Source organism: Mytilus galloprovincialis, chromosome 3, assembly GCF_965363235.1.
Source record: "Mytilus galloprovincialis chromosome 3, xbMytGall1.hap1.1, whole genome shotgun sequence".
NCBI lineage: Eukaryota > Metazoa > Mollusca > Bivalvia > Mytilida > Mytilidae > Mytilus > Mytilus galloprovincialis.
Genome location: NC_134840.1, coordinates 68592743 through 68612675, shown reverse-complemented (window position 1 = coordinate 68612675; position 19933 = coordinate 68592743). Strand labels below are relative to the sequence as shown.

At 31.0% G+C, this 19933-nt stretch overlaps 2 protein-coding genes across 4 annotated transcripts in view; one reads left to right on the top strand and one right to left on the bottom strand.

The window, feature by feature from the left end:
- Positions 1 to 5271, top strand: part of LOC143068746 (ubiquitin carboxyl-terminal hydrolase 34-like) — an 81403-nt gene extending 76132 nt beyond the window's left edge. For all 3 annotated transcript variants that reach the window (XM_076243017.1, XM_076243016.1, XM_076243018.1), the window contains one exon: positions 1479 to 5271. In XM_076243017.1, the coding sequence (XP_076099132.1) occupies positions 1479 to 1936 (458 nt within the window). In that variant the 3' untranslated portion in view covers positions 1937 to 5271. The remainder of the gene's footprint in view (positions 1 to 1478) is intronic.
- Positions 5272 to 6347: 1076 nt separating this feature from the next.
- Positions 6348 to 19251, bottom strand: LOC143068748 (activator of 90 kDa heat shock protein ATPase homolog 1-like). The gene is made up of 9 exons (XM_076243020.1): positions 19083 to 19251; positions 12430 to 12509; positions 11465 to 11575; positions 10762 to 10847; positions 10113 to 10233; positions 9766 to 9836; positions 9075 to 9227; positions 8431 to 8532; positions 6348 to 8117 (listed from the first exon to the last, which is right to left on the bottom strand). The coding sequence occupies exons 1-9, from the start codon at positions 19160 to 19162 to the stop codon at positions 7893 to 7895; spliced, it is 1029 nt and encodes a 342-aa protein (XP_076099135.1). The 5' UTR covers positions 19163 to 19251; the 3' UTR covers positions 6348 to 7892.
- Positions 19252 to 19933: the final 682 nt, after the last annotated feature.

Genomic DNA, 19933 nt, shown 5'->3' with positions numbered 1-19933 from the left:
ACTTCTTTTAACATGGAATAAATATCCTGACAATAAGAATTCTTTGATATTTTAAGGTTGATACTGAATCCTTCTTTGAAATTAGCAGGTTTTTGCTGTAAGGATCTGAATTTGCAAAGTTAGTTGACTATATATTAGACAGTATTAATCACACAACTAGATATCTTATTGCTATATGGCAAATGCTAGGTTTTCATAGAAGCGTTAACATCAATTGTCTTATACTCAGTGAATGTTGCAATGTTTTTTGATTTTGGAATGGTGGACTGACAATGCTTAAATGAAGAAATAATTCATGGCAGCTGTAGATTTGTTTTCATTTAACCATGAGTTGGGCATTTATATTCGATTATTATACCCTGAGCGTTAGTAAGGGGTTAAATAAAAATATAAATGCCCAACCCATGGTTAAATGAAAAAAAATCTATGGCTGCCATGAATTATTTCGATTCTAATAGGACAAATTTGGTAATTTTGCTATCCTTGAAAGCCCTCTACATATGATACTGTTATGGCTGTTCCGTTTTACCGAATTTTAATAATATTAGTAATATTATATTATTTAATGATTTTTTTTTAATCGCATTTTTCACTTATATATTTTCTTCCAATGTAATTTTATTTGTCCTGAGGCAAACAAGAAGCTTTAAAACACCCTGTATTTGCATTTGGTTTTTTGTTTACGGAGACATACTTGTGACGTCACCTTGTTTCATTGCCATGTCAAGACAATAACATCATTTCGCTGAATTTTCGTTTTATGAAATTTTAACATGAAAAATAGATTGAAATGGATGTATTTGTTTATATTGCTGTAGAATAGAGATAAATATATTGTATCTGAATCTTGGCCTACGTAAACTTGGGGTTTTGATGTCGAAAATTGAGAATATCTGGTAGTATAAATAAGTTGGTCATGACGCGGAACAGCTATTTTTGTGTATTACTGCGTTTGCGCTAAAGGTAGAGATATATTGAGATTAACATACGGGTTGATAATAATAGGACGTCATATTAGAATGTAATATAACCAGTCAGTTACTTGCAGGAAACCAAATAATTGAATGAATGTGTGGTAGGTGGTTTTGCCCAAGTATGCATACAAGACAGTAAAACATTTGTTGAACATTTAAATTTGTGATTTACCTTTACCAATGAAATCCGTAAAACTTGGTATCCAAAGAATAATTATCAATACACAGTATCACTATTACTGTCAACCAAATAATTTTTGTGTCTTTTGAGTAGAAAAATAAAGCAAACATAAATCCTGGTGAATATGTAAAACTTGGATCTTTCCTCATTTAACTACATCAAACAAATTTGAAAATCGCAAAATTAAATCATCACAAAATGGGCTAGAAAAAATTATTTTAATATCATGATGTGTTGAGAAATATAAAAGTATCATAGTTTGAAAGTTTTTTTTGTGGTCTAAACCATATTCTTACTTATGTCATATTTTTATTGTCCTACAGAAGCTACACCTTCAAAAAAGAGGAGAGTTTCTGGAAAAGATTCAGCTGATGAAGCAGAAGATAGAGACTCTAGTAGTGATGTAGAAATTATTCCTGATGACACACCACCTAAAAAGGAGGAAGTCAAATCTCCTGAGAAGGTGGAGGAAAAGGTGTCATCTGGAGAAAATTCGGAGTCGGATACTAAAATCCAAGAAAGTAGTAGTCAAAGTGACAGTGAAAAACCTGGACCTAGTACTTCTAAAGATTCAAAAGATTCTAAAGAAGAAGAAAGTTCAGACTCCAAGGAACCTGAAAATGAAACAGAAAAAGAAAGTGAGGAAAAAGTTGAGAGACAGAATAGTTCTGAAAGTCGACATAGTAGTGACGAAGTACCGAGACAAAAAGAAAGACCAACTATTGTAGACTTAGTAGCCAAACAAATTGATTCTATATTTTCTCTTATAGAGAAACATTAATGTGCTTTATAGAAAAAAGGTGCTGAATTTGTATCAATCAAAAATCATTTTTACTATAGACCAATTGATTAGATTTATACATAATGAATTTGAAAGATTTTAATTTGCTCTGTAAAATTCCCATATTGTATGAGTTGGAACGTTTTTAAGATTGTATACATTGTTTTTTTCTAGAAATTTCTGTGCTGACAGTCTTCCTTTTCCAGTGAATCCATAAATAATGCTGAGAATGTGCTATGTTGTTATGTGTCTTTCTTATTGACATTTTCTTTTGCTTTTGGTAATGCTTATTCAACCCCAAAATATCTATTACAATGCACATAAATAATCATGGTTCCTTTAAGGTATGACAAGGTTTTTAAGAAGGAATAAATCATTACCATGATAAAAACTTATTTTAAAGTGCCTTTCTGGAATCAGTTTATTACTTAATTATACAGCCCCATAAGGTTATAATCAGCGTTTGTCTTGATAATCAATTCAAATGAAATGCTTGAAATTTTTAGTTGCATACTAGAACAGATCTGAAACCAATCATTTAGAAAAAAACAGTTTTGTTCAGGTTGATATTATGAGAAAAATTAGTCAGTTGTCTCCCTTGATTAAACAAAGTAAGGGGAGACAATTAGTTATTTATTTTACTAATTAGTGTATGAGTATAGAAATCATGAAGAAAAATTAATATTGGCACTGCCTTTGTAATACTGATTCTATGGTATTTATTTATTTTCTGTAAAGCAAAAAATTGAACAATATAATGCTCAAAGGCATAGTTAGTTATTTGGTAAAACTGATATTGTCATAAATATCAGAGAGAAATGCAAATAGAATGTTTTTGGTAATTATCAATTACTTCTATTACATTGAAAAAAAATTCTTATGTAAAATCTCATCTATGGTAAAAAAAGATATTAACAGCATTTGGGTTTAATAATGCAACGATAGCATATTTCATTGAAAGAATTTTAGAAGAAAGAATAAGATGTCAGTTTTTCCATGTTCTATTTCTGTTATCAAGCATATGTTATAAACATTAATAAATAGTAATATATGGTTATGGCATAAACATCAGACGATATTATCAGAACTAGAATGTTGTTTTGCACAAGCTAACTCATATAATAAATATTATATGAACAATAGATTTTGACTGTTAGTAAAACTTCTAAAATGGTGTTACGAACAATATGTTTACCTTCTAATTACCAAGCTATTTTTTAGCAAATTGATCATTTTGAGTGACATTCCTCTTGCAACATTATAATTATATGTGCACTTTAACATGATTGCCACAACAGGAATGGAATAACCCATATCATGATCCTTAACTTTTGAAAGATTTTGTGGAGAATTCTGTTTTAACATTTTGCCATATAAACTACTGTTTCAAATGAAATTCATGAAAAGTGATGGTTTTAAACAAGAACAGATCTACTGACAGAGATTAAACCTCAAGAACAATCTGTTGTTTTATTCAGCATTATGTCGGTTGACATTATCAGAAAAGTTTCTTAGTTGTCTATCTTGATTAAGCAAATCTAGGGGAGACAATTTAATTTTTTCATGAAAAGCAAAGATGAATATTATCTCCCCTACATAAATTGCTGAAGGGTAAATTAATCTTTGATTTAGTCTTTACTTTTACATGATATAGTATTGAAAATTCATTACTCAGAACTGGTTAAATATATATTAAAGGAATAATGTGTTAAGCATTTTAGAATTTTGCATTTATTATTAAATATTTATTATTTTTGTTGTGATCTCAAATTGTGTTCACTGCCTATGTATTTGTGAATCTGTGACAATCATGTCAAGAATGGGTGTAAATTTCTTTTGTAAATTTAATGGTTTGAGTTGTAAATTTATTTCTTGAAATTGTATGGATGACATTTCATAAAGGTAAATGGTAAAATAAAGAGATTCTAGATTATAAAAAATATTGACCCCATATCTGTTTGTGATTTCTGTGTGAAATTCATGAATGATAATATTTGTGCATGAATTATTGTTGAAGATTTGTCAACAGATTGAAAGACTCTTTTAGTGAATAAATTACAGTGTGACTTACGTGCGTGAATTTTTTTATGACAATGGTTGTAATTATGATATAGAAAATATGTATTAAAAGCAAACTTACAACCTGTAAATTTTTATGTCTGTACTTTGAATAAGATGACCTCTACAATACACAATCAATTATCATATCTCTTCGAAGATGACTATAGATATTAGTAAAGTAGTATGATTACCAACGAGACAAAACAAAGAACTTGGATGCTTTTGTTATTTATAATAGTGTAAATACAAGTTGGTTGAGTTTTTTAAATTCTACCTATTTAAGCAGTATAATTATCAAATTATTTTCTACGAAAACAAACCAAGAAAGCAGACATAATGATTTATAGTTGATGTTTGATTTCTGAGTGATCATATGTTATATGTATATATTGTATAGTGTTAAATTTGTCTGTTGTTGATCACAATATCTTCTGTTTAAGGAGCAAATCAATTATCTCTGATTTTATATATTTGTGGTAAGGCCTGTTTTTTTTTAAATCTTTTTCTTTAGTCGTAAAATGTTCATTACTTTTACATATTTCAAGAAAATTTACCAACACATGTTGGTTACCTGCTGTTATCTGAAAATTGGAATGTGGTGAACATGGTTATTGCATAGATCAGCTAAATTAGACATTTTGATAAAAGCTATTTTAAAAATTCCCTGAAAAAAATCATGATCAAACACTTTTTATTTAATACATTTTATTGGTCTTGTTACTGTGGATTCATTATTTTTCGTTGGATACCAATTTTTGTGGATTTCGTTGGTAAAGGAAAACCACGAAATTAAATATCCATGAACATGCAAATTTTCCTTAATCCACGAAAATTGGTACCCACAAAAATAAATAAATCCACATTACTTATAAATCTCTTTGAGAAGCCATCCTCTTTTGGTAAACTTTTTCACACCGTCCAGTTTATTTGCAATATATATGGGGAAAAGCCTTTCATGAGAGACCAACTGTCAGATATTTTAATAGATAAAAAAAAAACCCAGAAAATAAGACTTTGCTAGAAAGTTAATGAATGTTAAACAATTCAAGAATCAGATAAAATGAAAAATTTAGGTGAAATAATAATTGCTTTCCTTCCATATGTTTGCTTTAATGTAAACATAAATAAATAGAAGTTATTAAATGAAGGAAGTGCTATGTTCTCTTAAAATAAACTGACTTAGAAAAATGTTATATTTTAACTTAATTTATGGATTTGCTGCTTACACAGAAATGATATTTATGTGCTTTTAGTAAATGGCTGAACAAATTTTATTTTAGTCATGTCTTTTTTGCCTCATGTGAATAAGACAAATCTGTATTTGAACATGAGCAGCATACCATTTCAAAAAAAGTGATGTCAACAGGAAGGAAAAAAGGCCCTTCTATTTAATTTCGATCGTCTGTGTTTATATGCAATCAGTATAACCAGTAGGCAATGTTGAATGATCTACATGTTTAGATGTCAGTTAACAGCAATAATTGGTACACCGAGCTTTTTGTAATTTAATGGAAAAAGATGTGGTATGACTGCCAGTGAGACAACTCTCCATCCAAGTCACAATGTGTAAAAAGTAAATATGTATAGGTCAAAGTATGGCATACAACACCAAGCCTTGGCTCAGACCATACAGCAAGCAATAAAGGGCCCCAAACTGACTAGTGTAAAACAATTCAAAAAGGAAAACCAAGGATCTAATCTATGTAAAAAAACAGAAACACTTATGAACCACATCAACAAATGACAACCATTGAACAGATTCCTGACACTAAGGACAGGTGCAAACAATGCAGCAGATTTAAAAGTCTAATAGGTGCCAAGCTTCACCTTAACTTGAAGCAGTAGTGTAATTGTTTATTTCATTTTAATTATTTGACTAGAAGGATAATTTGTATTTCAGTCGGACTGCATACACTAGTACAGTATTGTATTTTAACATTTGCCGTTATATAACATCGATTTAATTTTGTAAATTGTGTAAACAAAAAGACATCAAACACAATCAAGGTGTTATAGGCTTCCTGTACGCTTCAAAATGGAATAAAAAGTCGCAAAAAGAACATCTTTAGGTGGAAAATGTTACTTTTGCTTTTACTACATATCTATCAATATCAGAATCTTGAATGGCTGCTGCCATTAGTCACATGCAGATTGTTTGAAAATTTGTTGCTGGTTAATGTCCAGTCAAGTTGCATTAGAGTCTATTCTCTGGGGTAACACACTGATAACCTGGAAATCATCAAAAAATACTTTCAGGATCGTGTTTCGGGGATACAAACTTTAATCCTCATATTTATAACACATACACTGGATCGATGCTACAGCTGGTGTACAAAAATGTCAATAAAGGTTCTTGTTTTATTTTTATTTTATAGTAAAAATTCATCTCAATAAGTTAACACAATGTGGTTTTTAACATGTAAGGTACCTGTCCTCGGAATTTAACAAAACACTGAATATTAAATCCTTCTTTATCTTACTATTTGAAACATTTAAATGACAATAATACTTAAACAGAGAATACATCATGTCATATCTTGTTTTACAATGAAATTGATATTTAAAATGGAAATGGCTTTAGTGAATATCAAGTGACATAATTTATAGTCCTCCATTGAGAGTCATCTTGTAATGTTTTAAATATGAAATTGTTTCTTTTCAGCAGTAAGAAATGGCATTGCAGAAAAAATGAAGGAACAAACATGTCAATCATATACCAACTTATATTCTCTCTTTTTATAAATACATTTAAATTAAAAATAGCACTCGTCATATCAGTCCAAATTATCCCATTTAATGTTTTGCAATGTATGTATAAATAGAATGTAAAAATATTTTTATTTCATAGCTTACATTATACAAGACAAAATATTTTAAATTTTTAACATGCACAGTTCTTTGGTATGGGTTCTACAACATCGCATACGAGTCCCAACCATTTGTATAATAACCTAACATGTATGACTTCTGAAATACAGGCCAGAATGACAGCTTTTGATCCAATTTTTTACTGAGAATCGTCCAATATGACCATTGAGAAACAAGGTTTAGAAGACATCATGTCGTTTCGAGAAAACATGAACCCAAGGTCCATTGCCATTCAATAAAGGCATGGTTTTCTTATCCATAAAATGGATTGGGAAAAAACAAATGGTAACAAAATCAAGGTAAAATAACATATAAGTCATAAAATTTTCAAATCAAAGGGAATTTCAGTAATCATGCATTTTGTCAATCTCCTTACTGGTATCAAAATAGGTAGATAAAGTTTTATTTTCAACTTTCCACCAGCATCTACATGACATGGATGCAAAAAACTATAGGCAATGTAGGGCCTTCAAACATGAGCATTTATTTTGAACAGCAATGAAGAGATCAGCATTAATGACAAAATAATGAGTGCAACTTTGTGATATTTAACAGCAACAGATTATAAAATAAAGGAACAATTCATTATGGCAAACAAGTCTTCATAAATGATTATCTTAAGCATGAATATTATACACAAATTTCTGTTTTGGTAAAATACTTTTTTTTTTTTACAAATTTAAATGATTGGAACAGCAGGTTATTAAACAAGAGACAATAGTAATGGCAACAGTCCTCAAAAATGATTATGATTAACAATATGTAATGAATATGTCAGACTGACAATGAATAAAATATAAAGTTTATCACTATAACCTTGTTATTGGGTAACAGAACAGTATATTTATCAGGTAACAGTACAAAATAGTCTGATCAATGGAGTCAAAATACATTGTATCCTGTTTAAGTACACTGCAGTACTAACACAAGCAGTAGAATTTCTTTTGTTCTCAGTTTCATCCTACTTTTTCATGAGTGAAAGACGTGTAGATTGTTGCCTTGGAGATCGATTTCATTTCTACTGCCGTCAAAATATATTTGCTCCATATCCAAATGTCTGCTTGATTCTGTTCCAGTAATTAATTACCCATCCTTCTTTCGTTCTTTCGAATTCACTATCGGGTACACCTGTTTGAGTTAAGAAGAGTTCTGTTACACCCTCTTTTTCTTCAAAGTCAAAAGTCACTTCTGAATAATGGGCATCTGGCCAAGATTTAACTCGCCATCGCTGAACCATTTTCTTCCCAGGTACCTGATAATAGAAAAGTAAATTGTTGACAAAGAAATTACTCATTTAACATGTGAACTAAATAGTTTCAAAATCAAGGGCTGCCAGGCCAAATAATCCTGATGAAATAAGGTGTGCCAATGTTAATATAATGCAACCAAATATTGATTAACCATTTGTTGATCCTCGTAAACCTACATAAACTTAATCACAAACTTTAACGAGGGTGACGCTGCCAAAACATCATATGTCTAAGTTATACCTCTGAGGATTTGACAAAACTTTCTTTTTATCATTAGTTTTTCCACTTGCTGAATTGATTAAAAGCTTAACTTACCAAGTCAACAAATTCTCCAGTAACATTGCCATGCATTAAGGAGAACCTTCCCCCTTTTTCTACTTCCATTTCAACTGGTCCCCCAGTAAATGCTTGCACCATCTGAAGAAAAAAAAATATGTTTAAAAAAAAATCTAAAGTAGCAAATTCATACAAAAGGTAATGACCATGAAATTCACAAAAATCGGTACCACATGAACTACAATGATTAGATATTGGGATATCACAATGTTGATGAGTGATGAGTCTGAAACTCATCACACAGTAGAGAGGGGTCACTTGGAACTTTAAATGCATCAACAATTTCATACATGGCCATTACGTAAAAGACATCCCAACATCGGTATGGTATACTCCACTCCTTTTGGTCAGGGTATAATATCCAACAGCATATCAGACCTAAACAATCCATGTTAATTGTTTTATTTTTATGTGATGTTTACTGAAGACAACATTTTCTCTTCCTAAATATTAGATGTTTCTCGTTATTGAGGACATAGAAGTGATTTTGATCGAGAACATTTTCATCTTTTACATAAGAAAATACTCTGTAATTTATCTATTTATCTATACAACAACCCATGTCAATAAGCTTAAAGCCAAGAAAAAAATAAAAAAAAATAATTTAATATTCTGTCACTTACTCCAATATCAGTTAAACATCTGTATAAGTCCTGCGCTGAACACATGAATTCATGTTTACCAGTTAATTTCTTTGTATGAATTTTTACTCCAACTTTACTTTCTTTTTTGGGTGATGAAACTACAAGTTTGTTTAATTCTTCTCTGGCTTTATTCTACAAATAAAATTCATAGAAATTAAGAATATAGTAATCATCTACCTAGATCAAGCATATTATATTTACCCTTTAAATACATGTTTCTGAAGATTTTTTGTACCACTTTAAATTTCAAATATCATGGAAATTCAGAACTCTTAAAAATTTATTAATTTCTAGGAATTCTGACATACTCAATTGTAACTGATATTAATTTTACTTATGGTTCAATCTTAAATTAAATACAGCCTAAATAGGATAATGATTCATTTTAGCAGATGCAGTTTACTACCATGGAATTAATGATGAGAAAAGGAATTATTCACAACAATTGAGTGGCTATGATATTTTACAATTCATACTAGGAACTATCCATGCAGAGGAACATTCTGCAATCCCTTCTTTCAGCTATACAGTAAATACAGTAGTTCTTTATCTCACATGGATTTATTAATCTTATTCGATAATCATTAAGAAAATATTTGCACCAATGTACCTGAAAAAAAAAACATTTCTGAATTACATGTATAATTCTATATATATTTCATACACTTACTGTAGAGTTGGTTAACTTTTTTGCATCAGGCTGTCCATTTTTGGTTGGTAAAATAACTCCTTTACCATATTCTGAAATTATACAATCTCATTAGTCTTTCAACAGGCTTGCATATTCCTTTAATAGGGACATTATTCTTCAAATTAAAAATAATCAGATATAATCTGTATAAATTTTCTAGAAATTAATGTCAGTGTACTCTACAAGTAAGCATCTTAAAATAGGAGATTAATATCTCTGCACTTTAAAAAGTATACATATCACCCCTCATCTAATGAATAGCATATTTTATGTAACTGGTAAAATCTTAAAATCATGTTATCACGGTACGAATCTTAAATACATACCTTGTGTCAAATCAGCAATGTATTTTGCAAGTTTATTTTGAATTTCTTTAGTTCCTTTCTTCCTTAAAAATTCTTTTACTTTATAACTTTCATCAGTCTGTGTGTTGCAGGAAAAATCAACCTAGAAAATATAATTTTGGTAAAACTGTTATCTTCTATATCACTTATATAATATTCATAATACTGTAAATTCAGAAATTATTGCGAGGTTTTTATTATTGTGAAAATGCAACAGAGTTGTAAACGCAATAATTTGAACTTGCATTTTGAAATATTATATATGAATTTAAAAGGGTTTTTCCTCAAAATTGTAAAAATTAAAATCGCATTTAAGTCTAAACTGACAAAATCGCAATAATAAATGCACACAATAATGTCTTTATTTACAGTATGTATTTTTAACTTGTATAAACATTTGTACTTGTATGCCAACTGAACTGTCAGACTGTGTCTAAATAATGTAAAGTTACATTTTACAAACAACAGCACTTTTACATGCAGGCATGATTAGGAATGGCAAGATTCCCTTTCATTCGAAAAAGAAAAGGTCCATAGAAATTGTGAATTCAAATTTTTCAAATTGCCACCCTGAACACCTGATATAAACATGCTTGTCAGAATGTTATTATGAAAGGGTCTAATTACTTACATCAACTTCATCTGCATCATTTTCCTCACTCAAATTAGGAATGTTAAATTTTCCTTTGTGTTTCTTGTCCCCTGATTTCAATTTTCCTACAATGAAAATACATAAGATTGAGAAATGCAATATGATAAGATGGGGTTTATATATAATAATTTTGGTTGTTTGTCTCACTAATGTACCTCTCATATCTCTTATTGTTCATATGTCTGATTAATTTTGTAGTGAACTGTTAAATATGCAGTATCCAATACAGCATTTGTGTGAAATAAGCAAAACATTATGCTATAAAAAAAAGTAAGAGCAAAATAACATGAAATAACAATAATTACTTTTCAAGGAAATATTTTTTTGTTCTTGACATACATAATGTGTATTAAAAGATATTTTTAGAACCATCCAAATGCAGGTGCGGATCCAGGGGAGGTTCTGGGGGTTGGAACCCCTCTTTTTTTTTGGACGATCAATGCATTTGAATGGAGACATGTAGTTGGAACACCCCCTTTTGTCCTGGGTTAGCACCCCCCCCCCCCCCCCCCCCCCGCCCTTTTTAAAATGGCTGGATTCGCCCCTGAAATGTTAAATAATTTTGTTACAGTGACAAAATTTTGTTCCTACTAGATACATGTATGTAGCCACTATGTTGTCTGGGACAAAAATTACTCGTAAGGAGACAGTTGGTTGGTTGCATATACTAATTAACACTCACCTGACCATTCTCCTTTGAGAACCCATTCATAAAAGAATATCAATTTAGCTTTTCTATTATTAGCTGTAGCTTCACCATCTATGCTTGTCAATTCTGTTAATTCACCAAAATCTAAAATAATAAAAATTTGGTTAAGAAAAACATACAATTCTATATTTGAAGCAGTTATGCTAATGTGTCCTTCATATGATTTAATGGGCCTCGTAAAATAGTACTTACTACCTGCATTCAAATGAGTATTTACTATTTACATAATTATATACATTTTATCAAATCATCTTTTCAAATGAACTTTTGAAGAGTTGAAGAAGTTTCCCACTTGTTGTAAAACCATCCATATTCTTTATTTTAGGTTTCTAAAATAATTACAAAAAACACCCATTTTTTCAACATAGTTCTGATTTTATTGGGATCAACAATTTTGCCCTTTAGAGTGGCATCTTCTAAGCCCATAAGGAATGAATACTAAAGTACAAAAAGAAAACAGGAAATCACAACACAATAAACATTGTTATTGAATGTTCTATACTGTATTGAAAGAGAAACTACGAGGTAAATTGGTTTATTTGTGTGCTTACATAATAGAATCAATTAATTAATCTAAGAAATAAATATGAAATTGTTGTCTTTATTTCATTTCCCCACCTCCCACGCACACAATTAAACATTTTTCATGCTACATGTAAATTTCATACCGAGTGACACGCATGAACTGCTTCAAATCTTTTAGGTTATAGACTTTAAAGTTTAAAATTACAATTTTTATAATATAGGAGGATCTGGATGGCCTAAATTTCAGTATTCTTTATAATTTATTTGCCAATTTTTCTCTATCTTTTATCTTTTGGGCCATTTTTTTTTTTATCATTTTGGCACTTTACTTTGCCCTATTTGCCCATTATTCTCTTTTCTGAAAATCCCACCAAGACTATCGTATAAAAGATAAGCTATGAATAGTTACATACATTCTTCATCTTCTATCACCATTCCCACAAGTAATTCTTTAAGTTTATCTTTTGACCATCCTGTTGCATTCTTCTCTACCCTAAAATTATATGAATCATTCAAACTATAACTCTACAATTCACACAATATACTTTGATGACCCAGAATAATCACATAAATAAAACAACAGTATCCAAAAACAAGAGGTTCTTAAGAGCCTGTGTTGCTCACCTGCATCAAATGTGGTTTTGGAAATCATGTTTATTAAGGTTGAAATCATAATAAGGCCAAAAAAAAAAATATGTCTGTTTAAGGTTGCATGCTTTAAAAAATATAGGGTATGTAGGTCGGTATTTCCATTTTATTTCATTTTTTCATTTTATTTTTGTGACATGATATTTAGTGTGCGGTTTTATCTTCTTGTGGTCTGAGTTGATCAGTGGCCGAGTTTACCCGTTATTTTAATGATTGGATTATTTCCCTTTTATTCACAATTATGAACATTGGGATGTATCAGGAAACATGATCTTCACTTTTGACATGAGTTCAGTTTATTTTACACTTTACGACGGAAATAAATGGGTAAGGGTCAACGCTTAAAATAGGGTTGGTCAGGTAACCGTAAACAGACAAATTTTTTTTTTTGCCTTAATAGTATTAGATACCCTTATAATAATTGAGGCCAACTGTGTACTTATATTAGCCTGGGGAACATGTTATGTGTACTAAGTTTCAAGTTGATTGGACTTCTTCATCAAAACCTTTATATTAATTTTTGGAAATAAGTGTGACCTACTCGTGTAACCTGGGTCACAATTCTGAAGGTTTTGAAATAGAAAAATTCTGTAGCTCTGTGTTCCCCAAATAGTCAACATGGTAAAAAAATACCACAAGGACTGAAGAGTTAGGGTTCTGCAGATAGCATCCAATTTTTCATGGTTGTCTCAGTTTGGTATTTTTTAGTGTTGGATAATCGGTTGAAATTACCAACCAATTATCTATTACTATCTGTTGATGGCAACCAACCTACTGTCAGTTATAATCGCATCATTATACTTTCATTGACTTTGCCTTTTTTGGGATACGATTGCTTTCAAGCAATCTGTAGACTTATACCATTGACTCAGGATAATGCCTTCACGTCAACAGTTTTATTCTAAACATAAAGGACCATCTCAAATTCTTAATATTGTCATATGCATCATTTAAATTAAAATAAATGTAGTCCACATAGTAAAGGTTTAACGTCAACACCCCTACAGGCGAAATGGAGTCTTTCATATTATTGTTTCGAGTTGTCTCCCTTCTGGAAGTCACTTCCGTGAATTCTGAATCAAAACAACACGTTGAGAAAAATTAACTACTTCTGTCGATAAACGTCGTATTATATTTAAAAAATCACATTTAAACGAGGAATGTGTACAGAAAGGAGTCATGATCACTGACCAAAAGGAAATTAAATATTTAAAAAGTTAGGAATGGGGTTCCTCCTAGAATTAACGTGGTAAAATAGGAGATAAGATACGAAGTGAAATACTTCTCTCACTTCGAGTCTCAGTGACGACTGACTGCTGTGGAAAGTAAACTTGGAATTGATAATTTGACAGTACAAAAATAAAACACAATAGACCTAAGTATATTGATCACACACTTGTAACCGGGATTGGCTATTTTGAAACTATTCAGATTACGTAAATTACATTTTATATGTGCAGTTGAATTAGTTGTGAAAATAATATTATCCAGCTTCATGTATACATGTGTCAATGAAAACAATGGCAATCTGCTCTTTGATTAAATTAAATCATGCATTTAATCACATTGTACATGTCTAATGTGTATATTCCATATCATTGCAGAGTTTTATATGTCCATATTTGATAGCAATTAAAACAGTGAATTAATTAGAATCCAAATTTAGATTGAACATATTTTGTTTCAAAGTCTTATTAAATTACAACATTTATTACCAACATTGACCCTAAAAAATTTTAATTTCAGTGCTGTTACTCACATTATAATTTCAATAACATAGCTGTATAAACATTTGAATGCTTCTCATTAAAAAAAATATATATAAAGTATTTAACTTTAAGCAAATTAAAATTAATTAAAAAAAACAAAAAACGATGCATTTGGATAGAAATATATATACAGTAAACTAACGGGATCCAATCAATGCTTGTTAATTCTTGTAGAATGCTTTTCACTTTTGCGATAATTATTCTTCTGTTAATTGTGTCATTCGTGCATCTGTACTTATAATAACAAGAATGTGGAATTATTACATAGTTGATCGGTATCTGATCTATGATTCATATATATTTCAATGGCAAACACCTGGGAAGATTTACAAGAAATTAAAGAACCTTAGTGAGCACGCTCACATACCCCACGTCCCCACATTGTCATTGGAGAAATTAAATAAGTATAAGAAAAAATACTGAATAATAATTTCCTGTCAATATACACATCTACATAGTATGTCCTTATTATCTACAAAATTTCATGAAATTCTGTTGTGTGTTTTCAGAGGAGTTGAGATGACAAACTGTTGCAGAAGTACATTGAAGCAAATAAGTACAAAGGGGCATAACTCCTAGAAAAAAAATTGAATCGTAATTTCCTGTTGATATGCACAACTACGTAGTATTTTCTTATTATCTGAAAAGGTTTCGTGAAATTCTGTTGTGTGGTTTGAGAGGAGTTGCGATGACAAGAAACAGGACTGACGGACGGACGGATGAGGATTAAATATGGCCGCCGAGCTGTCAACACCATAAAAATCAGCTCCTCAGTTTTTGCAGAATTTAGTTATTTTTTCAAAGTGCCAGTAATTAAAACCAATACCAAAGGATGAAGAAGTGAATTTGGATTCTTAATATATACTAGAACACACCCGTGATATCACGGGTCCGTGACTGAATTAAAGTATATATATTACTATGCGCAAGCCTTATTTTAGTATTAGTATTGTCATCTGATAAAGTCATGCCGATTATAAGATACACGGTTTTTCTCTGCTTTCAAGTCTTTCTGTTTGAACCCGTCGCACTGAAACAATAATATTAATTATTTGGAAAACAAAAGGTCCTGGAATGGAGTATTTTTTAATCAACAGCATTGTCCTATATAAGTAATAAATAAAGTTGAATTCTTTGCTTCGCTGTTTTACGTCATGCCCACTAACAAATTGAAAACTGTACCTATATGCCTTATTTTTAGTCCAGATTTTTAGTATTCGTATTGTTATCTTAGAAAGTCTTACTGATTAAAATACTACAATAGGTAACAATTTGACAATTTAGTAGTGTCAACCCTGTGGTTATGACCCGTGTATATAGCATATTAATCCTGAATACAACGTTTGGTGGTGCGCCTGTCAGATGCGGAACGTACAGATAAGGTAATAGGTAACAGGTGAATATACTATTGGTATCGGTAGCGGACTCGACCCGGAACTTCTTAATTATTGGCAATATTAATTACGTGGAAAACAAAAGGGCCTGGAGTGGTGTAATTTTTAATCTACACCTTTGTACTATATAAGTTATATATGAAGTTGAATTCTGTGATTCGTCGTTTTTACGTGATGACGGCTGACAAATTGGACCTCGTAATTTTAGTATTATAGATGTTTTGAAGAAATTTGATGTGGAATTACTTACCTATGAGCTTCTAAAGAATTTTCATTTGGATCTTTAGAGTTGAATTATTGATTTTCTGTTGTGAGTAGTTATATTGACTAACAACAATATGCCTGGAGGCAATTCTTTACCAAGTAATAAAACTGGACAAAATTCTAAGGAAAAGAAATCTACTAACAGTAATACTGTTCAAACATTATTGTCAGCCAGAAAGGATTTAGATAAAACAAAAGCTAGAACACAACCTAAATTACCTAAAAGAACTCATTCAGAGTTGTCTAGTGAGTCAGACAATAGCATGGACACTAGTGGATTAAATAGTCTACAAAAGGACCTTGATGAAATCAAAACAAACCTTCAGGGGATAACCAAAAAAGATGATCTTGACATACTAACAAAAGATCTTGTAAGAACTCATGATTTAGAAATAATTGTGACCTCTATTGTGACCAAACTATTTCAAAGATTTGAATCAACTATGGATAAGAAACTAAACACTAAATTAGCAACAGTACAGAAAGAAATGCAAGAGATGCAAAACAAGTTTGAAGCCTTATCTATAGAAAATGAAGAACTTAGAAAACAAATTGACCAAACCAGAGATGTAGTTATTAAAAACAAAAAAGGCTTAGAGGATTCAACCAGAATGAACCAAGAGGCATTAACTAGTGCCAACTATAATGAACAATACTCTAGAAAAAACAACATCAAAGTCATGAACTTTCCCAGACGTGAGGATCAGAATTTGCGATCAGACTTTATAGAAACTGTGAGGAGGGATCTTAATGTTCACCTCGAAGAGCGGGATGTTGTTGCAATCCACTGCTTGCCATCCGACAAACCTGGACCAAAACCAATGATTGTAAGACTTTTCAATAGTGATGTTAAAAGAAAAGTGATGGTAGAGAGAAAAAACTTGAATAACAAAGTACGCATTAGTGACGACGTTACCTGGAGAAACATGCAGCTTATTAGTAAACTGAGAGACATGAACTGTTTTGAATCTGTATGGTTTTACAACTCTGGAGTATATGGTAGAATGGAAGATGGTTTACAACTGAAGTTTAACTTATTTGATAATATAAGGACAAGGTTACAACAAAGAAAATAGACAAGATGTATTAAAATTCTTGGTTTTAACTGAAATTAATAGAAAATGTTTTTACAAGTACTCATTTTGACACCTTAATTAGTAACTGTAAAATTATACAAATTTTTATCTAGAAATAAGAAATAATTTAACTACTTATATTGAATGTGAATGTGTTTTTTTGTTTTGTTTTTTTTAATTTTGTATTATCTCCCTTGAATCAATTATGTCCAAGTTTTTCTGCTGTAGAATATGTTTTATACATTACTATTTTATTATAATAAGAAACATTGAATCGTAATTTCCTGTTGATATGCACAACTACATAGTATTTTCTTATTATCTGAAAAGGTTTCGTGAAATTCTGTTGTGTGGTTTGAGAGGAGTTGCGATGACAAGAAACAGGACTGATGGACGGACGGATGAGGATTAAATATGGCCGCCGAGCTGTCAACACCATAAAAATCAGCTCCTCAGTTTTTGCAGAATTTAGTTATTTTTTCAAAGTGCCAGTAATTAAAACCAATACCAAAGGATGAAGAAGTGAATTTGGATTCTTAATATATATGTTTTGAAGAAATTTGATCATGTTAATCATGTCATTACAATCAATTATTGTGGATAAGACTTCAAAGGTGTTAATTACTAGGTAATTTAATTAAGACAATGTACCTTTTTGTCATAAATATGATAAATGTGTCCCCATTTTCTTTTCGATCTCCAAGTCACAATGGAAGAGTGTATGAATGAAGACTTTCAAGTTTCATGAATTTAGAATTGAATTGAAGTAATCATTTTTGCCTTCACAGAAACATCGTCCATCTCACCTTATGAGCGACAAGCAGACGTAAACATGTGGAAATTAATTTTGGAGTTACTTCCCCTGAAAAAGCTTAGTACAAAATTGTGCTCCTAAAATATTATTTAGCACTAAAAATACATTAAGGAAAACATAACCAACTGAATACAAAATTATATAAGAATGTTACCTTAAGGATACTAACTGTCTTTGAACATAAAAAAAAATATATTGCAATTTATTTTTGATAATCATACTTTTGGCAATCCATGTTTTATACATTCTCAAGTAAGAAATATGTATAAATTAATTGTTTGAATGGTGTCAAGCTATCAGCTTACAAAAATGAAAGTGTGTAGTTAAACTCTCATCACAAATCAACATGAAGCTACACTAAATAATATATTCCTAAACACAAACAATAAAAAAAGTGTTGAGGGCCAAGCTGTAGATGAAAATTTTGAAATACAACTACTGTCATGTACATGTATGGTAAACTATGAGATGTTTAGTTTATGTTCTTTTTTTTGGAAGGAGAGGGGGTAGGGAGAATAGTAAGTTTATTTTGCCTCTTTTGGTTAATAGTATGAATGTGTATTGCCATGTTATATGAACATGTAGTATGAATGACTTTTCTTGTGCAAATTTTATAGAATAAATAATCGTAACAACAACTTATGCATCTTTATTGACAATATATACAGTAAAAAAATATGTGAACTCGTGATACACGCAGGGACGTAGACAAAAGAAATGAGAAGTGCCTTCTATCATAAAAAAAAGTGCCCTGCCCTCCACTGGCACCCTGCCCCTTTTGAATTCTAGCTGGAGCACTGATCTTCCATGCAAATACCCCCCTCTATGCCCTGCTAAATAGTTTTACCAAAATAACAGTAACGATTATAATTTAAGACCTCTGACGAATTGCGATAATGATATTTAGACGAAATACAGTAAACAATTGGATAGTAACGCTTACCAACGGTAAGAACAAAAATTATGACATGTAGATGCATGACGGTAAAGAATATTCCTGCCCTGTCCCATGTAGCTTATTTTGTTGTTTAGTTTTAAACTTATAAAAATTAAGTTACACAAGTAAGTTTGAATAAATGGCAAATGCCTAAATTTCCATACCAATGCCAGTTGTTCACATTCGTTCCGTCTGGACGTTCTTCAACTATCCACCTTGGGTCTCCTTCCCCCCATTTAGCCATATTGTCAAAATTATGAGTTTAAAGTGAATATCAAGAAGTTTAGACTGTGGCACGTTATGATCACTTGTTTCTGGAATAAACAACGGAAGTAGATGTAAAGCGCTACATATGGGGAGAAATTTCGAGAAGAACTGGTTCACGGTCAATGAGATAACAAAGCAAAAATTATACTGTTAAAAAAAATGAAGGGGAGACAATTTTAGGAAAAACTAGCCTCTTATACCACTACTCATTTTTGTTTACTTCCGATTACAAAAACAGCATGGAGGGACTGCAGCTGTTCAGAAAACTTGGAGTTGGTGCTAAATTTGATTTGAAAAGATTTGGAAAAGATGCAGAGAAACTGAAGGCATGTCATATGGACGTGTATTTTTTTTTAAATACATCAGATTACTGAAAAGAAAAGCTGAAATTGGTCTGATTCAGTCTACAATTTATGAATTTATACCTCTGACTTTGTGAAAACACTCTGGGGAATACCAAGGAATTGTATATTTAAAAGGAATGGAAACGCGGCTCGAGATCAATCGGGATACCAACAGCGCACCCGCAGAGCTATAAACCATGTCTGGCTCAGGCGGAAGTATGATGAATAATATAAAAAATCATGACGGAGTTCCATTTCCTGTCATATAAATCGGTCTTTTAATTCACGGGGTCATCTTGCTTGAGACGATATAAATGAGAGAGAAACCCGAAATCAAGAATAAACTTTTATTCCTAGCAAAAAGTAAGGCCTTAGGTATCATTTTAATGCCTCATCAAACATAC

What these genes read in the sequence shown, in the direction of transcription:
- LOC143068748 (XM_076243020.1), bottom strand. Translation starts at nt 19,162, where the DNA reads ATGGCTAAATGGGGGGAAGGAGACCCAAGGTGGATAGTTGAAGAACGT. An exon ending in AATGTGAACAACTGGCATTG is followed by an intron (nt 12,510 to 19,082) that starts GTATGGAAATTT and finishes ATATAATTTTAG; the next exon opens with GGTAGAGAAGAATGCAACAG. An exon ending in ATGATGCAGATGAAGTTGAT is followed by an intron (nt 10,234 to 10,761) that starts GTAAGTAATTAG and finishes TATATTTTCTAG; the next exon opens with GTTGATTTTTCCTGCAACAC.